Source organism: Erpetoichthys calabaricus, chromosome 1, assembly GCF_900747795.2.
Source record: "Erpetoichthys calabaricus chromosome 1, fErpCal1.3, whole genome shotgun sequence".
Lineage (NCBI taxonomy): Eukaryota > Metazoa > Chordata > Cladistia > Polypteriformes > Polypteridae > Erpetoichthys > Erpetoichthys calabaricus.
Genome location: NC_041394.2, coordinates 131,547,036 through 131,569,641, shown reverse-complemented (window position 1 = coordinate 131,569,641; position 22,606 = coordinate 131,547,036). Strand labels below are relative to the sequence as shown.

At 37.2% G+C, this 22,606-nt stretch overlaps 1 protein-coding gene across 1 annotated transcript in view; it reads right to left on the bottom strand.

Moving 5' to 3' along the window:
• Nucleotides 1–22,606, bottom strand: part of dock5 (dedicator of cytokinesis 5) — a 268,797-nt gene that overhangs the window by 126,819 nt on the left and 119,372 nt on the right. The window contains exons 4-6 of the mRNA XM_028806298.2: nucleotides 12,119–12,174; nucleotides 5,719–5,812; nucleotides 1,474–1,622 (exon numbers count right to left, since the gene is read on the bottom strand). Of these exons, the coding sequence (XP_028662131.1) occupies nucleotides 1,474–1,622; nucleotides 5,719–5,812; nucleotides 12,119–12,174 (299 nt within the window). The remainder of the gene's footprint in view (nucleotides 1–1,473; nucleotides 1,623–5,718; nucleotides 5,813–12,118; nucleotides 12,175–22,606) is intronic.

The window sequence follows — 22,606 nt, the reverse complement described above, 5'->3', positions numbered from 1 at the left end:
TGAAAAATTACATTTTTATTAAATCACAAAAGTATAATAATGATACAAATAATAATAGTAATGATGAATAAAAATAATATGAAATGAACAATAATAATAATAACAGTAATAATAATACTACTAATGATGCCAAAACAGTATATAATCTCAAAATCAGTCTTTTGTGTGGTAATCCTTAAAGCACAGTGAAAGACACAATCCAATGTCACAATCGGGACAATAATAGCGTGTTTCTTTTTGGATTTTCTTTCCAGATTTATCAGTTTTTGAACAGCACACTGCACAGGTTTATTTTTTCTGTTGGAGGTATATAATCAATAAAATGACTACCAATTAGACTCTCTGGACTGATCCATGATGTGCTGGGTTGATCACGTCTCTTTAGCGGTAGCGTGGACGGTGGACATGCAGCAATGACTTGTTCTACAAGCTGCCGCATAAAGTTTGCATTAGATACAGCTTCTTGTTTGTATAAGACGAATGCATTACAAATGCACTGTTCCACCAGATGACAAATATCTTTTTGTAATATTTCTTTTGCTGCATCTGCATAATGGGATAGAAAGTAAATTGTTGATCTGCATGATCTACATCACCCATCGTGCTATTGTAATCGACCGCAGCAGAAGGTTTCATAACCTGTTTGTTGCCTTTTACCTGTACGGTGACTGTAGCTACATTATGTACAGTGCTAAGAAGAGAAGCATCTTTCTTGTCCTTTCATATCAGTGCAAGAACTTTACCTTTTTGCCAAGCCACTAGTGGACCTCGCTGTAATTTAGCTCTGCCAGAGTCTTCAGGGATGCCACAAAGTCTGGGACACACTGTTCCATATGCATCATTCTTTCTTTGCAGCAAGATGTCAAATAGCTCTGGCAAAGTATGGAAACTGTTGATGGTTACACAGTAACCTTGATCAGCAGAGCATCTATCAAAGTCAGCACCGATGACGTAGTAACGCCATACTGATTGTATTTCAGATCAAACTTTTTCACTATCTCTGTGTACAGAACTGAACTCCAAATGTATCCCATTTAAGATTCACAAAGCTCATAAAACTTTATGCCAAATCTTGCTCTTTTTGACATGATATACTGTATCCCTTATAAGCCATGAGACTTTCATTGATGCTGACATCAGGAATGTAAAAGCTTCGAATGTTTCCTACAATGGCCTGGTATATCTCTCAATTTTTTTTCAGTTTGGATGCTAGATGGGTATTCTTATCAAAGTTTTCATTATTGGTAAAGTAAAGATATTTCATAATTAGTGAAAACCTGCACTCAGACATAATTTCTCCAAAGAATGGCAGCACTGACAGCATTTTTACAGCCTGAGTGATTCTCGGTTCTAATGCTTATTCAAGACACATCTGTACAGTTGCCCGAGTGACACTCGGGACTAACATTTTTAATCACGGTTTTCGCAGCCAGAGTACAGTCCCAGGCTACAATATAAGGACTTAAGCAGTACCTGTTGCCATAATCAATCTTAGCTGTGACCTTCTTCTTGAGCTCTACGAGGTCATCTTTAGGCAGTGTTCCTGACACAATTTGTGACCGGTATTCAATAAGGCTGTAGGTCATCTGCTGTAAGTGTCGAAAGAGTGTTGTCTGGTTGTTCTGCCAAGACAAGAGAATAAGACTGGTCACAATATCCTACAAGTGTCTCTATACTGAACTACAGCAACACAAAATTACCAAAAAATGAAAATTACACATTATGCACAACATAGGTGCTCTGCAGAAACAAGGTGGTTCAAGTGGTGTTTGTAAAAAAAAAAAAAAAAAAAAAACCTTCAACAATGGAATAAGGCTTAGCAACCATAAACCCAGTGTTAAATATGAGCAGCCTGTTAACTGTGAAAATATGAAATGTGGTAGATGATGAAAGAATAACACAATGGCTTAAAGTTGTTCATCCAGCCTTTTGTTTGTACTCACATGAACAGGGTTGTAAGAAATCAAACTCTAACCAAACAGAAATGACTCTTTGATTGGAAACCATTTCTGAATACAGGTACACTTTAATCAAAGCATGCAAAAACAGTTAAATAAAATGTCTGTAATACACTTGTGTTGGTAGACTATTAACCAGCTCATCAACGCTGCTTTTGGTGTAAAGTCTATCTATTGTAAGGAACTACTCTGGAAGGACGAGGGAGACCAATATATTTATATTATTGTCTCCCTCCACATGCTAGATGGCAGCAATCATGGATATTGGTACCCATGTGGGTGCCACAAGGGAGTTCTGCATGGAGTTACACTCCTTATTGTTTGGGACTTCCATATAACCTGGAAGTGTTTCCAACAGGCGAAGCCTTGGCACTGGAAATCCTCCCGGGTCCACCATAAAAGAGACCATACTGATTTATTCAGGCTGGTTGGAGGTGGGAGTGAAGAAAGGTAACACTTGACTTGGAGGAGTAGCAGTGTGGAGAGAGATAGAGAGAGAGAGAGAGAGACAAGAAGAGACCACCTGTGAATTGTGTGTACAAAAGTTTTTTTATTTTAATTGAAGCCAGGACTGTGATTGTGTGTTCATGTTTGGGGCTCTGCAGTGCCACCTAGCCTTCACACTATCTAAATGTCTTAAACTAAACAAAGATGAGGAAGGTACAATAGCCACATTTACTCTGACAATTCATTCTCTCCCCAAAAAGAAGTTTGTTGGTGCACTCTGAGAACAAACAGTGCATCAGACTAAGACTAAGCAACAAACTTATGAAACACAGTATTTACAGGAGGAGGATACAACAGAGAAGCATCCTCATTGTTGGAAGGAAAACAAAAATAGATTTCTTGAGCTGTCAAAATTAGTAAAAAAATACATGAGCCACCCATACTCACTTTGACACCATGTTCAGCCTCACTGGGAATATTGCCACCCCAAAGAGATCCACATTAAAACCAGATCAAGTAAATACGCTTCCTGGCACAGAACCTCCATCACACACCTTAGCTTTTTAATATGTCTTATTGTACTTTTAATTATGATTAATTTTTATAAGCACTTAAACTATGAATCATTTTGTTATTTATTAGTTATAGGATTCCAGTTGAAGCAAAGAGTTAGTTTAAATATAAATTTGTACTCACTGTTTAAATAAAAAAGTCACACTGTTGCTTAAATGGAAAAAATACCTTATACTTCAGAATTTTCTATGGGTTACTGTTGGTAGTGAAATGCTCTTTGACTGTTTAAATAAGAATTTGCACTGTTTGGTTTAAATATAAAATTTCACTGTTTCTACATAAAATCACATATAAAACTGTTTACATGAAAAAAACAGTATTTTACACTCCTCTCCCACTGACAATGCTAATATAACTGTCAACCATTATTTTGTTATTTATTCATATAGTATAAAACAGCCTACCAACACAACCCAACTCCCACATACAGAAAGTGATGAAAAAGCCGTAAATGTTTCATCTAAATTAATGTCGATATGTTGGGTGCTATTCCTACAAATTTTACATGTAAAGTGAGCCTGAAACTGGTGCCAGTTCAAACTGTGGGGAAGCCAAAGAAACATACATTTAATTTTATTTGAAAAGTGAATAAGGAGCCAAAGTTACCATGTAATTATTTTACCACAGTTACAGGGATATTTTGACGATCCAGGCTGAACTGAACAAGCTAAGTGAGAAAATAGAAAGCAGATGCATGGCAATAATGAATATTTGTTCTTAAGTTATTAAAAAAAAAACATACAAAATTAAAGGTGAAAGGGATATTATATCAGTATTACACTTGATGTCAATACATTTTCCCTTGTAGCACACTGGACAATATTTAACTAAAGAAAAAACATTTTCAGAATTCATCAAAACTAATTGAGGCAATTTTTAAATTTCATTATAAACTACTAAATCATTTGCATTCAATTCTTAGTCCTCAGTTATTGCTGAGATAGGATTACAAATTCTTCCCAAGTTTTTTTCTTCAGTTATGCCTGTTTGTCCCAGTCCCTAAGACATGTGCATACCGTAACCGAATTGTCTCAGTGCGCCCTAAAATAGCCTGACGTCTTGGTTCCTGACTTGTGTCTGATTATACCACAATGTCATGTAGCACCCCAGAAACTTTAAACAGGAAAAGTGGGGTAGAGTAAAAAGAATTTTACTTGAAATTAAAAAAAAAAAATTAAATTTTAATTTTAAACACATCTATTTTTTTAATATTTTTACCGTCATTAAGAACTAATGTCTAACGACCATGGCACCAAGCTGTGTTTGGCACAGTTGATCATTGTACATTCTTTAAAACCATGGTTAAAACATGAACCAGAGGTTTAATTTTATTTTCACAGCAATTTGACCTAAGGTTCTCTTAAAATGTGCTATGCAGATCTCTCTCACCTGGGACTGTGTCCCACTTGTCATACTTGACTCTAAGTGAAATCCTATAGGTGGCTGACTTGACGGTAAAAGAGATGTCTAAGATGACGAATCAAAGGAGAGTTGCATTTCAAAGTTAAAGGAAAATCTGAGCATGTAGAATGTAATGCCAGCAGCTAAACTCCAGCAGATGTTATTTGTCACAGCCAAAGCAAGACTTTCATGTAAATGACTAAGAGGAACAAAGAGCGTATAGCCACAATGTAACATTTAGTCATGTTCTCCTCCAATAACGTGCAAAAATAAAAAAGTCAAAATTCAAGAAAACACAATTTATTGGGTACAGACTTGCTGAGGACTTTTTTCTGATACCTTAGCTGTGGTCCAAACACAGGAATAAGCTGTTGAAACAGATCATAATTAGATAGGCATTTGAGAATATACTGCTGCACTAGCCATATAGATAAATAACTGCAGTTGTCACAATGAGAAGTTGATTTAACATGAACTGATTGAGTAGCATAGTACCGCTTTGATTAGAGTACCCAACACGCAGGCTTCAAATCCCATGCCTAACTGCTGTCTGTGTGGAGTTTGCATGTTTTCTGTATGAGTTTTTCTCTGGGTACTTCAATTTTTCTCCCACACTCACATAGGCACACACAACAATTTACCTTATGACTCGCCCTCTGTGAATGTATTCACAATGGACTGGCACTGTTCCAGCCTTCTACGTGTTGAATTTATTTTCATACTCACTTAGACCACTTCAAGCTCACAAGGGCTAAGGCCAATTCCAGTAGCAACAAGTGCAAGGCAGGATCCCACCTTGGATGGGGCACTAGTCCACTGAAGAATAAAGTTATGCTCACTCATTCAAAGACAATTTCAAAATCACAGATAATCATATCATTTACATCTTAGGGATTTGGGAGAATGTTCTTAGGATGCTCTAGTTTATCTGTACAGACACAGTGCGGACATGTAAATTTCACACATAACATTAAATTCAAATCTCAAATATATTTACATATATTGTAAATTCCCTTTGTTTTCTTTTATGCTCCTGGTGATATATAAAAACACATTCTTAAATTGCAAGATATTAATGTTGAAAATATCCAAATAACAAAGCTGATTTGAAAACCCGTGCTATAGATTCTTTAAACTGCAAAAGTTTCAAAATAATACCATAGTCAACCTTATTTTTTCAACTTTTTCTTTACAACATTTGTGGTGCAAACAGGCTCTCATGCTTCTTTTTGATATTCTATTTCTTTTAACTTCACATGATAATATAATTGATTTTCTACTAATCTGTTTATTCCATAAGACAAAAATAACAATGTCTTTCTTGGCAGATGGTACTTACCACATAAAGCTTGAGCCAGATCTGTGCCCATTCCCTCAAGGTAGCACTGAGCTCCTGGACCAGTGGATCCGATGGAATTACAGTGTCCCGGTGCCTAGCATGAAATTACACATCTGCTTTAGTTTGTCACCTTTGGAACACTTCAGTATTTTTATCAGAAAACCTTTATCGTACAAATTAGAAAACAGAGACATAGATGTGTTTACTTTTTCACAAATCTCTTTCATAAGAAATGTGTTTGATATAAGTAATATGTTTAGAATGTGGGGATTAAGGAATTGTTGGTCACGGATTGAAAGAGAACAGATCATGAATTAAGAAATCTCTATTAGAGTAGTACTGTATCTCTTGAAAAAAAACTAACATTGTAATGAATGAAATGGATGTATAAACTGCTTATATTCATCTTCTAATGTAGGTTAAAAATCTCAGCCCCCTCTCTGTCAAGGAACTCTCATACCTTCTTTCACAACCCAGCCTTAAGTATCATATTTTCTTGAGGCACTCTGACTCTTGAGGCTATGACAATTCCCAACACCAAGGATCAAATTCACTAATTCTGCTTCTACATTTTTCTTCTGTGTTCAACTTAGATCTGTTGTTTAGTGTCTCTCTGTTCTTTCTTCCCCCCCCCCCCGCCCCCCCACCCTCTCTCTAACTTTGCCAATTCTCTAACCTCTTCTTTAAGGCAGCAATACACATTCTGAGAATGTCAATCTGGCTGTTGGTGCACTTCCAATTTTCTCTCGGCTACCCTCTCTATTAACATCCACTTTCAACCTCAAATCTATCTTCTATCAGATTTCTTTTCTCCTTTTCAATCCCAGCAAAGGTTGTTCTCTCTGGGCATGAGTGCTGACAACTCAGTACTCACTGAAATTTGCCTTTCTCTCTGTAAATCTCTTTCCAGTTTCGCTAATCTTGAACTTTCATAGATGACAACTATTGGATCATTTAGTCCAACTATTTTGATGAATGGTAAATCATTGTGCAATTTATCCAGAAATAGATGTCCTCTGACCTTCATTGTTACTTTTCTTCATCCATGGGTTTTGCTATCTGGGTTTTACTGTTCTCCCGGTGTGTTTGAGTCCAGTCCCACCCTCCAGATATGACCATCTATCTGACCCTTCACCCGATCCAGTCGCTTGGGTCCTCAGCAATGAGGATCCTGCAAGCTGGATCACCCTCAAGAAATTGTGCCACATGACTGTAGTGTTGTAACTGACGCTCCCTCACAATGCAGGAAATGTGCCTCATTCGGCACTCCATGAGCAACTGCTCAGTCAACACAAAGTCAAGCCAGCAGAACCCAAGGATTCTCCGAAGAGACAGTACCAAAGTCTTCATCTCAGGTCACTGGACAGCATCCATGTCTCACAACCATATAGCAAAACAGGAAGCACCAGAACTCTAAAGACTTGGACCTTTGTCCTTTTGCAGAGATATTGGAAGAGCCACACAGCCCTTTACAGTGACCTCAAAACCCCTCATGATCTCCCACTCTATCTACTGACTTCATATGAAGAGTGACCAGAGACATGAATGTTGCTTCTGAGGTAAGTAAACCTCTTGACGCAGTCCACACTCTCTCTGCAAACAAACACTGCTGATGGCTGTGCCCAAGAGGTCAACAAAGAGGATCCTGAGAGCAATATCACCCTTTGGGAATCGCACCACGTGGCTGTAATGCCTCAACTGTCGCTCCCTCACAATGCAGGTAATGTGCCTCATTTTAGACTTTCCACGTCTGTATGTTTGACGTATGAACACATGACTGTATGTTATACAGAGAACTTGTAAGGGAATTTTAAAGAAAAATGAACAAGATATATAAGCCTTGAAAGGAAACATACTGTATAAGAAACTTCTGTTTTGTACTATGAATTTCTTTCTATATTTTTGTGTAAAATGTTTTGCTTTGAATTTTTACTAAAACTTTTAAAATGAAAACACTTAAAGTGTGGAATTATTTGTATACATAAGTGTCCAGAATTCACACTCATTACCTGAACCTAATAAGAAAGGAGAAGCTGTAGAATTTTTGGAAACAAGAAGAACGCAGGTACTTTAACTTTAATTTTAAGTTTTGCATTTTAAGGTTTACTGTGGTGGGTTGGCTCCCTGCCCGGGATTGCTTCCTGCCTTGTGCCCTGTTTTGGGTGGGATTGGCTTCAGCAGACCCCCGTGACCCTGTAGTTAGGATATAGCAGGTTGGAAAATGGATGGATGGATGGATTTTAATTTTAAGAATTTTAAGGTTGCATATTTTGTGACATACACAGTGCTTGATGCATCACATATTCACTGGGACGCTAACAACTGTCAGTTTAGATAGATAGATAGATAGATAGATAGATAGATAGATAGATAGATAGATAGATAGATAGATAGATAGATAGATAGATAGATAGATAGATAGATAGATAGATAGATAGATAGATAGATAGATAGATAGATAGATAGATAGATAGATAGATAGATACTTTATTAATCCCAAGGGAAAATTCACTGAAGATTCACTGCTGAAGATTGACAAACAAGAGGACACCATTCAGTCTGCTATGCTCATCTGTTTAGCTAATACTAAGTTGTCCCAATATATTATTAAAAGTTATCAAGGTTTCCAGTTTAACTACATTGCTCTGGACTCCCATGACCTGTTGTGTAAAGAAGGTTTTCCTGACCTCAGGCTTAAATGCATTTCTCATTAGTTTTTACCGGTATCCTTGGACATGTATGATATTCCAGGGCATTTTAGCAATATTACTACCTGACTAATTATAAAACAAAACCTGCTGTAGGGCAATTTTCTAAACACATGAAGAACAGCAGTTGCACTTATGAATGTAGTATTGAATTCATTATGTGCCACTGAAATATAAGAACTGCAGACACAGAGAAGCAGAAGATCATAAAAATCAAATATGATTACAGCTTGTCATCATTAGACAATACAAATACTCATAATTCAAACTCTATAACATATAATAACTCATACTGTGTGAACACTTAATTCCTTTTTAAAGGTTAAAACCACTATAAATATTTACTCAGTACCTGTTTCTACATGAACCTATGTAAAAGTAATTGTATAGTTAACCATATGAATAAATATTATATATTGTGTTAAAAGAATCTGCATGAATCTGCCCTGAAGAATGAAATGAAGGATCCCAAAATGCATTGACTAACTGAAATTTATTTTATTTTCTGAACACTTCACCCTAATGCCCAGATGGTGTTTAAAAAATATATCAGATTAAAGCATTACTATTATGCTTTATTACTAAAAACATATCATAGCATTTGTACATTTTAAAATAAAAATCACAGTTACAGACCATACAAGTACTTTCAAGGTCATCTTTTTGATTAAATGGTATCCAGCTCAGGCGCATGTTATAATACTTCATGTTAAATTGGACAAATCCACATTGGTCTTGGCATTAGTTTTACTGTGTCTATTAAAATGATTTTCCCTCATTTTTCAACTTGTTCTAACCAAGTCTAACCGTGTCTAATTCCCATTACTGATATCTGTTTATCTGCAACAACTCTTCTGGTAACTGTTTTAAAGATTGGAATGACACTTGGTAAGCAGTATATCATAGCAGGTCAACTGAACTGATTTCCACTGGCAAACTTCCCTAGCTATAATAAAGATGAATGATTTAATGTTTAGCATCTTTCAAAATAAAACAACACACCAAACCACACAGAAAACCTTGCAAATATAATTGGCATGTGGCCATTGTTATAGGAAACTATCAGTACAGAGATAAGGGAAAAAATATTAATATACAGCAACCAATAAACTTGAAAACAACTGCCAAGTGTGAAATAATGTGAATCATGTTGCCAAAGAACTGTGAAAAAAATAAGAGAAGTAGAGCTATAGAAGGAATTATGAGAAATCATAAAGCATCTAACCAAACTGATATGTAGAGGTGAACTAGTCATTATGAAAACCACAAGGCATCTACACAAATTAACCACATTAACAGAGCAAGTACCTAATACAGTGATTGGCAAATGACAATGGGGGACAAAGGAAGTCACGTTGGGCCTTGGTCTTAGCAACATATGAAATGTGAAGGTTGACACTTCACCTAAGTGCTTAGTCACTGAAGCAAAAAAAAAAAAAATAATAATATAAAAAAATAATAATTAAACCAAAAACAGTACCATAAAATAATAATTAAAGCAATAATATGTTTGAGTCTTACATTTTAATATTAAAACTCAGTTCAGTTCTGAGTTCACTTTCTGTTTGAACAGAAAAAAAGGAGACATTACCACTAGTATATCATGGCAATGACTGCTAGGAAGAAGTGCAAAGATTCAACAAGGAAAACACTTTATTAACACAACAAAATTGTAGACAGGCTGCCTAATGGTGCACAAAATTAGCTACCATAACAGAGTCAAAGCTTTATCTAACTGAATTACAGGTTGAAACATTTTTTTCTTTTATGCACACAGCTTCCTTTGTTTTGATTTTGTCTTCATGTTGCAATTTGACTTATGTCATTGACTATTCACAAGCATATTCCTTCAAAACCTACTTTAATCAAATTCTGTAACTAAAAATGAACATTTTGTTCCTATTTCATAACATCCAGGCTTGTTATAACAATTGATTTAAACTTTTATTGATTCAATTATACACAGCCATGCTTTGGTTTAATATGCAGCCTTTTCTAAAGTGTTAAGGGTTAGAGCTCAGTTAGAGTTAACAAACCCGGCCCTACAACACAGTACACAACTTTGAGTCAAAAAGCATGCCACACTTAAAAACTATATTTGCTGATCCTTGATACCTTGAGGATGTCACATTACACGATTACTGATCACAGAGAATGATGGATTACTCTACTTCTTCACAACTTCTTAGCACACTTTCAAATTTACAAATGTTCTGCAAAAGTATTGAGAGGTCAACATTTTGGCAGCCAATCAACATAGAACATCTTTTTCTTTTCCTACTCTGTCATGGTACAACAAAGATAGGTCAAATATAACTCATTGAAATGTGTGCTGTGCACAACTTACAAACTGTTAAAAGAAACCTTTCCAATGTCCTTAATCCTCCATGAATATTTGCTCATGTACAGCATTTTTAGACTCACACTGTGTGTAGATCTTAGGCAATAGCAACATACATTATTCAAATTAATCATTAATCCTTGTGAAGCCTGGTATAATACACCTTAAAAACCTGACTGTACACATCTTTCAAGATTCAAATTCTCTAACGTATATCAGGGACTTGGGAGGCACGGTGGCGCAGTGGTATCGCTGCTGCCTCGCAGTTAGGAGACCTGGGTTCACTTTCCGGGTCCTCCCTGCGTGGAGTTTGCATGTTCTCCCCGTGTCTGCATGGGTTTCCTCCAGGTACTCTGGTTTCCTCCCACAGCCCAAAGACATGCAGGTTAGGTGCACTGGTGATCGTAAATTGTCCCTAGTGTGTGCTTGGTGTGTGTGTGTGCCCTGCGGTGGGCTGGCACCCTGCCCAGGGTTTGTTTCCTGCCTTATGCCCTGTGATGGCTGGGATTGGCTCCAGCAGACCCCCGTGACCCTGTAGTTAGGATATAACAGGTTGGATAATGGATGGATGGATGGATATCAGGGACTGGACCTTAACTGTCAAGGATGTCATAAATCACCAACCTCACTAGGTCATATGTTTTGGGATTGTCCTAAGCTTAAGACCATTTAGAGGTAATCACTTATAATTACTCACTTATTTGTCAGACAGTGTTGGACTCACAACTGTTTCAAATCATTTTATAGAATTATATGAATAAAATGAAAAAATGATAAGATTATGTAACAACAATTTTATTGCAATTAGAGAACACTATGACTTAAGAGCAAAAGACTGAAAAAACTGATAAAATGGTGAAGTCTACTCAAACTCAATAACTATCTTCCATCTAAAATAACAAACCTTTTTAAATTTAAAAAATGTATATACATGAATATACCGCATACGTACATTTTGATAGACATATTGCATGATGCATTGTGTTCAGTAACACTGTTAAATGTAATTTTATACTGAGTTTAACTATACAGTAATTACCATAGTGTATTGGTAATTACAATTAACAATTGTTTTAATGTCAGTCATTTTCTAACCTGCTTAGATCTGAACAGTGTTGTGGGGTTGCTGAAGCCTATCCCAGCTAGCAAAGGGCAAAGGCAGGAACAAACCCTGGACAGAGTGTTTTTAATGTAGAAATAAAACAATAATATTGAAATAAAACTTCAAGCACTCCATCCAAGTTAAAACTAAAATAAACATAAGTTAGATAATACTATACAATGCGTTCAAGGCAGCTCATTTCTGCAGATGCAATTATTAGAATGTATGGGATAAAAATAGCAGACTCACCCTTTCCCTTCAACTTGGACTTCTTTCAAGTGGACATACGATGCAGGGAAAATGCCCTGTAAATGAGAAAGCACAAGTACATCAGGAAAACTATACCCATCCATCAGACAAAGCAAACAAGCTGGGACGCCATGATTATTGAAAGACCGGGGGAGACTGTATTTTCAGGATAGTTTCTCCCTCGGACCAACAGAGGGAAGGTTTCCAGTGGGGCCACAGGTCATGAGCATAGAAGCTCAACCCTATTGGGGCCCATGGCCACTGCCAGGGGGCGCCTGGACGATTGCAGGTCCCTATTTTGCAGTACTTTCGCCACACCCAGAAGTGCTGCTGGAATAAACTCATTGGGCACCTGGAGTCCTTCTGGGTGCCCTATAAAAAGGGGCCAGTCGCCAGCATACAACGGCCTGAATCGGGAGGAAGAGGGCAAAGCCTGTGGGGAGGACTGAAAGCAAGGCAAAGGTGAAAGGTCTCTGTTGTCAATTATATTATTATTTGTATATTGGTGGGAAGTGGCAGCTGAAAATTAAAGGTGTATGTTGTGTGCTGAAACCTGTGTCCTCCCTGTCTGGTTAGGGCGGCTGTGCTCAACTGTACACAATATAATGTGCTGTAACATGACAGGGAGCCCCTGTAGCTGCCCTCTAAACTCAACAAAATAACAATAGGACTGAAAACTATATATCCACAAATGGAGTGTTTATTGAAAATAAACCACACAAGAGAAGTACACATAAAAGGGAGAAGACAAATCACACATAAAATGATGAAAAATAACTATCAACCCTGCTGTTACCTTCTGTTTTGGATCTTACCCTGGGGTTTTGTTTTTTATATCTTTTGTTCTTTGTTTCTACTTTTAGATTTGTTCTGCTTAAGTCTAAATTTTGTTAAGTGGTTTAATATAACTAGTGTAAGAGCCATTTTCCTAGTTCTATAAGATTCATGAATAATTTACTAGATGACAATGCATAATCTATGGGAGGTTCCTAAAAACCCCCATAAGTAGAATTGCATTGGTAAATTCTTGCTGTTTCTAATAGCTTTTAGTAAACATTATTCTTCAGTTAGTGACAGCCTTGCCATGTGTAAGGTGTAGAGGCATACGGTTTTAAACCGTGACTGTGCCTGAGCACATGCCTACGTGCTAACGGGGCTACGGGCCTTTTGAGTGTGTCAAACAACTCTAAGAAAACCGTGCTTATATAAGTACAAAGCCGTGCGCTTATGGCGTACAGAAGAAGAAATTAAGAACCTTTAAGTATAGAAAGAATAAGTAAAGAACTTTTAAGTACAGAAATAACTAAAGTTTCTCAAGAAAAGCTAAGTTTAGAGAAGATACATTTTCCCTTTTTTCTGCCTTTTATTCTACGTGTGTAATTATTTTCCTTTTATTCTTGTGTGGAGTATTTGCTTTTAACTTTCACTAAATATTTTAAAACGAACTTCTGGACTGAGAGATTTCTTTCAACACGCATTTTACCTGTGCTTGATCTCACCTTACACTTCGGCAGCTTCAGCTAGTTTTTTTCAATTCATTTTTTCTGTTAACATTAGTAGTCTCTCTTTGCCTTTTGATAATTATGTTAAATGCTTAATTGTTTTTGATGATGAAGGAGTGCAACCCTAAGTACATTATGGACCCATGGTGCCTTTGTCTGTCCTGTTTAAGCACATTGGAACTATTTAAAGAAGTTTACGCCTCCATTTTGACAGAGTGGCAGTGTTACTTTTGAGTTATGTGATTAGTGTTAAGTTATGTACATCAGCCTTTGTGTTATTAACCATTTTCCTCCCTTCAGGACATTTTTGAATTTTGCATCTTTGAATTTTGCTTAGGCTTTTGGTTATTGAATTTTGGATTTTATTTTTCATTTTGGACAATTGTTATTTTTGATGTTGAGATTCTCTTTCAATTCTCTGTTTTCTGTTTTAGAATTTTTCCTTTTGAATTTAGAAGTAGAGAGAAGATTAACTTTTTAATGCATCTTTCCCTTTTTACAGTACAGTAATCCCTCCTCCATCGCGGGGGTTGCGTTCCAGAGCCACCCGCGAAATAAGAAAATCCGCGAAGTAGAAACCATATGTTTATATGGTTATTTTTATATTGTCATGCTTGGGTCACAGATTTGCGCAGAAACACAGGAGGTTGTAGAGAGACAGGAACGTTATTCAAACACTGCAAACAAACATTTGTTTCTTTTTTAAAAGTTTAAACTGTGCTCCATGACAAGACAGAGATGACAGTTCTGTCTCACAATTAAAAGAATGCAAACATATCTTCCTCTTCAAAGGAAACAGAGAGTAAAGCAAACAAATCAATAGTGCTGTTTGGCTTGTAAGTATACGAAGCACCACGGCACAAAGCTGTTGAAGGCGGCAGCTCACACCCCCTCCGTCAGGAGCAGAGAGAGAGAGACAGATAAAAAAATCAATACGTGCCCTTTGAGCTTTTAAGTATGCGAAGCACCGTGCAGCATACTTAAAAGCTGCACACAGAAGGTAGCAACGTGAAGATAATCTTTCAGCATTTTTAGACGAGCGTCCGTATCGTCTAGGTGTGCGAACAGCCCCCCTGCTCACACCCCCTACGTCAGGATCACAGATAGTCAGCGCAAGAGAGAGAGAAAGAAAAGTAAGTTGGGTAGCTTGTCAGCTATCTGCCAATAGCGTCCCTTGTATGAAATCAACTGGGCAAACCAACTGAGGAAGCATGTACCAGAAATTAAAAGACCCATTGTCCTCAGAAACCCGCGAAGCAGCGAAAAATCCGCGATATATATTTAAATATGCTTACATATAAAATCCGCGATGGAGTGAAGCCGCGAAAGGCGAAGCGCGATATAGCGAGGGATTACTGTACATTTACATTTTCAATTATACTTTCAAGTATTCTTGTTTTCTTTAATTAAATAAATATATTTCTATATATGTTTTTGGAAAGGGTTTTTCAATTGTGATAGTTTTTCTCTCCTTTATAATTTTGTTTTTTTTGTGGCAAATCATAACTCCTGCTGCTAGTATGGGCCCTATCAATCCAATGAGAAGGCCAAAGCACCCTCTTCCTAACACTACTATGTTTACATTTTAAAATGGTGTTTTTAAACTAAAACGATCTTCATCCATACAAGCATTTTCTCATCATTTACGAAAGTATCTCCTTTTGAATTAAATGATCGAAAGCATGTTTGATGTAGGTGTTTGGCAGAAAAATCCTTGAAGTGATGGTAATGCCAACGACCACTAAACTGTAGCAATCGGTAAACTAATTGCCTTTTGCACATGTATGCAAAATTCAAATTGTACAAGATACAATTTAGATGCATACAGGTAGGCAACAAAACAATGCCACGGGAATCAACTCTTCTATGTCCACAATGTTGGAATATGCTTTTCATCCATGTAGGGTGACCAATTAGGAAATTAGATATTGTAATGAGCAGGATCCAATCAGGTAAGAGCTACATAATAAGCAAGAATAAATCAGAATATGATTACAGTCAGCATTTTCAAAAGTCTGCATTTTCACCTATCCATACTGCAGAAGCATATGACTCTGGATTTTCATTTTCAAAATGTGTTACAAAAATGGAGACTAATGTCTGTGTTAAAAATGTAGTAGTGTGGATATCGTCTCAGTCTCTTTCTCTCAATTCCGCATGAACTTGGCTTTTTCCTAACACTAGTGAACCTTCACTCCAACTCATGTCCTCACTGTAGAATCGTCTTGTGTTCTGCAAGGAAGTGGAACCTGTCAAGGTCTCTAGTCGAGCTCTTTAAGCTGTTTTAGTGACTCTTGTTATCTCTGCACTAAGAAGTTTTCTGTTGTCCTTACAGGGTCAGGTTTCTCAGTCAGCCGCTATGATGTCTGACTTTAAGAGGGAACACAGTATCCAGAATTCCACTGCAGGATACTGTGCTGCTAAGTAGCTGACTGAAACCAAGGAACTGGTCTCCTTGTGTTTTTTTTGCTCTTGTTACTACAATAAAATGCTGGTTCACCTGCAAATACTGTAAGCCCAGAGCAACAACGCACATTTTCACAATAACTTCATCTCTCTTTCTGTCTACTGGTGTTCCAGCCTGCTGCCGCATGGGACACACTGCACATGAATTGCGTAGTCTAACAGTTGCTTCTTTCTAATATTGCCATAAGCAGGATCACTCCTACCAACAGCATTGTATTACCACTTTTCCAAATGTTTTCTACCCTATTCAGGTGAGGCCCTTCATCGGGTAGATGACCGCCGTTAAGATACAGTTTGAATAGCTGAAATTAAATTGAAAGTTTAAACCTCTCTATTCAGCTTCATGTACCTCTGGAAGCTATTATACAACAGTGCAAGATTTTTTCCTGATGTTTGGACATTGCTTCTATTGAAAGCCAATTAATTTTTTTGCTGCTGTTGACAAAATGGACAGAATTCTGTCAAATTAGAAAGAACATTAATTTAATTTTCAGATATGGGCTGTTTCTTGTAAGTTTGAATAGCTGGCCATATTGGCTTACATCTTTCAAACCTTGTTGGTCCAAATGACAAGATGCTAAAGAAGAATGAATTAAAAATTAAAACTATCAGAAGATTTCTTTTTGTTGTATAGCTTATTAGCATTGCACTTGGTTTTAATATTGAGAATTTAATTTTGTTATGATATTCTACCTGTCTAACTACAACCTGACAAATGTATTAATATGTGTTTTTTGTGAAAATATTTGTTAATGGTCCTCTTTCTGGTTCCACATCCTTCATATGGAAAGACACATTTTTAATCCATATTTAAACTAAATGTGCTACCCGTCTAAGAGGAGTCAAAATCTAAGTAATCAATGTAAACCTCAGCGTTAACACAGTAGTGCAGCATCTATTGGAATATATTTTGTAATGCATGTAGTAAAGAAATGCATTGCATTTGTCATTCCAACAGATGGCATATCACAAATATTTATAGTAACAGAATGCATTACTATAAATGTTTGTGATGTGCTACCTGTTGGAATGACAAATTCAATTCATATATCACTGTTATATGCCATTTGGTGTGGAATTTATAAAAGCAGTGTTAATGTTTTTGATGTGCCATCTGTCGGAATGACAAAAGCAATGCATTTTATTACTTAAAATGCTTATGATGTGCCATCAGTTGGAATGACAGAGACATACCAACTGGATGGACACGAAGATAACTTTCTGTTAAGATCTGTGTGTAAGAATCAGGCAAGGTTACCAGTCTCCTTCTCATTTGAATGCAAGCAGTTCACTCAGTCTGTGATATCATTAATGAACTGAATAAATAAAAATGCTGGTAAGATAAGATAAGAATGCTACAGTTGATCTTTTTGGAATTGAAAAACAGAGAGGTAAACTAGCAAACAACTGAATACCAAAAAATGAGAAAATCATAATGTGTAACTAGGAGCTGCTGTCAATGGGCTGGGGCTTTGGTGAGTGACTGACGACACAAGACATGTATGTATGTCTTGTCCAGCCCCACAGCTATACTGTTGTTACTAATTGGTTCTTTTATAATGATTTAAGCAGAGTTACTGAAACGACAAAGCCAGATGCTTACCCAATGACATGAACAGGGAAGCTAATATTGACATTGGGAAATATTCAGGATATTACTATTACTAGATGTCTTTGACAGCAAAAGAACAAAACATTGAATTTTCTACCCCATATTTCAGTATTTGGTACACTAATTGGGACTTTCTGAGGCCTCTGAAACTTTTGCTCATCTCATGTTTCAGGGGCTGAAATTAAATTGACTGTATGCAGCCATTATTCATATGACATGCTGATTCACAGCAAAGCATGGGATGTGAATATGTCAAGTTAAGCAATGTCACCTGAGCTCTAAGGAAGATGGGGCTAATGGCTAAACCAATAACATGAATATTTGCTGCAGCCAAAGAAAATACTGTATTTGGATTACACAGTTACAACTAAAGCTTCAGATTCAATAATATGAGATTAACCTCCCCCTACATACATTTAAAGGTAAATGATTTTTAGAGCTCCTTGTCTATGTCTATATATATATCAATTTATGTAAATGTTTGCATTAATTCCTCCAACATTGATGAGTATGATGCATAATTTAGAGCACTGCATAGTATGCAAGTCATGCTAATAATAATAACACATTTTTCAATTTATACTGTGCTTGGTTATTTTGATATTGAACCAAAGTGGGCTCATTCACAATGTGTTACTCAATATGATCCATCTGTCAGTCCACACTCTAAATCCAGGAACTGAAGCCTATCCTTGTAACAAAGGGTACAAAGCAGGAGGAAAAATATGGCCATTTTATGGTCAACTGCATTAATCAGCATGAGTTTACATTAGAAGTGGATACAGCTACTGTTAATATGTGAGTCGGACTAGCATCACATACATTTATTAGATTGCTTAATTTCTGAGACTAAGAATCTGTTGATGTATAAGCAAATAAATAAATAAATCCAAATCTGATGTGTCCTGGAGAACTAATACATTTTAACCATCCTTATAGTTGATACCAGATTTAGAAATGATGTGCTGTTAAAAGCAAGATAAAAAATGCACATAATAATGCAACTACCAAATAAAGCAGGTGGCAGGGTTGGCTCATGAAGATCAATGGAGAAAAGTTACAGGAAAAAACAAAGAAGAAATTGACCTTTTTTGTGTGGGAGGAAACATAAGGAGGCTTTCAGTGCGAGCCAACAGGAAAGCTACGCTCGCTACACACACACGGCCTAAACCACTCGGATGTCCGCCTATCCGGCCACCATGCTTTTGAAAAGCAGCAGAATGTATGCTGAAAAGATGCCCTAAACATAATGCAAAATGGCAAGCATCATCATTCATAAGTAAAAACTTGACTTAACAATACTGAGAAAAATAGAAAAATACAATTCTACAGGCAAGTTTTTTAATCCATCATGGAGTTGGAGAAACTGCAGTATTGTTTTGAGTGATTTTTATCTTACATAATATGGAAAGGTCTCAGTTTTAGCTTTTAGTCATTAACATCATACACAGTATGGTATCTTTAAAAACTGGACTGTGATAGCCCTGACTGATTAATTTTTTTTTTTATAATACACAGTGACAAGACTGGCTATGATTTTTGTATTATGGCTGGGCTTTGCTGCGGACTCTATAGTCACATTTCTATTCAAAGAATTATTTTGTTAAGATTGTCACTAAAAACATTGGCAATATGTGTAATGGAAAAAAGTATTTGTGGATAAATCTTTCAAAATGATCAATAACCATTTATTATTTAAATTAATTGTGTAAATCCTTTATGAAAAATACCTCACAAAACAATTTTCACTGAAAACACCATGGAGTAACGTAATATAGTCAAACCAATGGTAAGCATGGAGACAGTATGAGAGCACAATTCCACTTACTAAGATTTAATGGAGTAATGGTCTCAAATATTTTTTGAGAGGACAACTTACAAAAATGGCAGCAACAGATGCATAGGCATAATTTTAAATACTTTAATTTAGGCTAGACAGAGTGAAAATGAGAATAAACCAAGCGCATATCAGTACATCCACAGTGAAACTGTAGGCCAAGTTCACATAAAGCAAGTTAATGGTGAAAATTTCATCTTTCTAAAAGTTGAGGTGTAGACCAGGCAGGCAAGCAAAAGTGGGAACCACTCCACATACTGTAGGTGTTAAACAAATGGCAGACTATTCCTGTGCTGCTGGCCAGGGAATATCATGCAACCATTCTGCTGTAATGTTGTGGAAGATAATGCCATTTTTCATTCTGATTTTCCCAATACTTGCGTAATCCACATACAGGATTTTTCAAGGTCCTGGGTAAAACTTTGCAGCCTTAATATTAACTTTGATAATAAAAATGATGAATCTACTATATGCCTTCTTTACTGCCTTATTTTTCAACCCGTCACTGTGATCCCCATTTGTATTATAAATTTAGTGTTGATGCAAACCTTAAATTACTTGATGAAAAAATAAGGTGTATAATTAGACCAAGAAATAAACCAGATTCCCTACCCGGGGCACCTGTAATAGTAACTTAACTCAATTTAAAACAAACATATATCACCAGTTCAGAAACATCTATGCAGTTTTAAATGCTGCTTATTAAACATTTGCTCTCTTGGAATTAAATCTTCTTTGGTAAATGATATTAAGTACAAAATCTGATCTGTGTCTTCTCACTGAAACCTGGCTTAGTAAACCTGACAGTTTTCCCGTAGCTGAAGTACCACCAGACAGATACACATCTATACTAATAAAAGGCAAAGCCCTCACTGACTGACTCACTGGCTGACTCATCACTAATTCTCCAACTTCCCGTGTACGTAGAAGGCTGAAATTTGGCAGGCTCATTCCTTACAGCTTACTTACAAAAGTTAGGCAGGTTTCATTTCGAAATTCTACACGTAATGGTCATAACTGGAACCTGTTTTTTGTCCATATACTCTAATGGAGGAGGCGGAGTCACGTATCGCGTCATCACGCCTCCTACGTAATCACGTGAACTAAAAACAAGGAAGAGATTTACAGCACGAGTCAAACGCGGGAACGAGGTAAATGACGTCAATTTCTGAGTGTCTTTTAATACTGTGTAAGCATACATATTAACACACGTGCAATTAAACGTGTGCATTTACGGGGTGATTTCTCAGGCTTAAAAGCTCGCCTTTTATCAAACGCGGGAACAAAGGTAAATGACATTGTTGAGTGTCTTTTAATACTGTGTAAGTATACATATTAACACATGTGCAATTAAACGTGTGCATTTACGGGGTGATTTCTCAGGCTTAAAAGCTCACCTTTTATTAAAAAGGTGAATGCAAACTGTATTCATTCTGAAGGGCACAAACCACGTTAGATTTCATGCTCAAGAGTAAGCTCAGCACACAGCTTGGTCATATTACAACCGGAAGGGCGAACTGACAACATGGTATACAAAGAGATCCTTAAGAAATAATTATTGATTCATTTTCCCTCAGTTTAAAAAGGTTTACTTTTCTTCTTAATAAAAATTTTAAAGCAGTACTTCGCCACTGCGAAGCACGGGTATTTTGATATATATCAAAATATATCGCGTCATCACGCCTCCCATGTAAGCACGTGAACTGACCCGCTGCCGTTTGCAATGCCATATTCGCGAGATACAAGTTTAATGAGAAGATACGAGGTATAAACGACAGTTTGGATCACTTTGTGACAGAGTTAAAATTGCTGTAACGAGAAACTTTTAACTGCCGGGTCTTAGCTAACATTAAATAAACCCATGGACATTGCAACATCACACAAGAGAGCGGCTCACGTGAAGTGAATGAACGCGGCAGAAGTGATCAGTTCGATGAATCAAATCTGTTCAAAAAACACAATTGGTAACGTGCGAAAACAATATGAAATCGATTGTGGATTTGCGTACAGCCACTGAAACTTTGTGACGGCACGAGACTTCAGGTCACGTGTCTGCAAAAGAACCTCATTCAGGCAACTATTTTTACTGCCGGTGGCTCAGGGGAGACAGTTTCTATTCCTCGCATCCCCGTTATACCCTCTGATCTCCCATTTCAATTCAAACGCCTCCAATTTCCACTAAGGCTCTGCTTCGCAATGACAATTAATAAGTCTCAGGGACAGACCCTACAAAAGGTTAACATTGATTTGATATATATATATATATATTGTAGCAGTTATGCGTGTCGTCCACCTCTCGAACCCTCAGGTACCACTCTTCGGACCAGGTGAAAGTATAATAATAATAACTTTTTATTTCGTTATTATAATGTGCACAAAGCACCCTCCACTCCACACTCATATACAATAAACTCTTTCTCAATAATAACAATACTCCTCCTCTCCCAGACACGTCGCCACCCTACCTCCCAGCTCAGCTCAAATGTCTGGGCTCACCCAGAGTCCTTTTATAGCCCCTGACCCGGAAGTGGCCCCAAGCCAAACCCACAAGTCTGTTTTCCTTCCAGGTCAGGGCAAAGTCCTTTTCTTCATCCCGGGAGCACATCGCTTCTTCCAGTCACGTGACTGGGATGCACTCCCGGGTTATAGGGCATGCCAGAGCCCACTAGCCCCCCTACAGCGACTCCTGGCGGCCCCCAAGGTATCCAGCAGGGCTGTGTAACGACACTACAAAGTCCATGAGGCCCTGCTGGAACTCGGGGCACGAGTATATATGTAGATATGTGTATATATATATATATATATATATATATATATATATATATATATATATATATATATATATATACATATTGTGACAGACGACCGGCTATGGACTCCGGTCATCACCCCCAGGCCGCTAGGAGGAGCCCTCCGGACAGCATATTTATGCCCCGAGTTCCAGCAGGGCCTTATGGACTTTGTAGTGTTTTGACACAGCCCTGCTGGATACCTTGGGGGCCGCCAGGAGTCGCTGTAGGGGGGCTAGTGGGCTCTGGCATGCCCTATAACCCGGGAGTGCATCCCAGTCA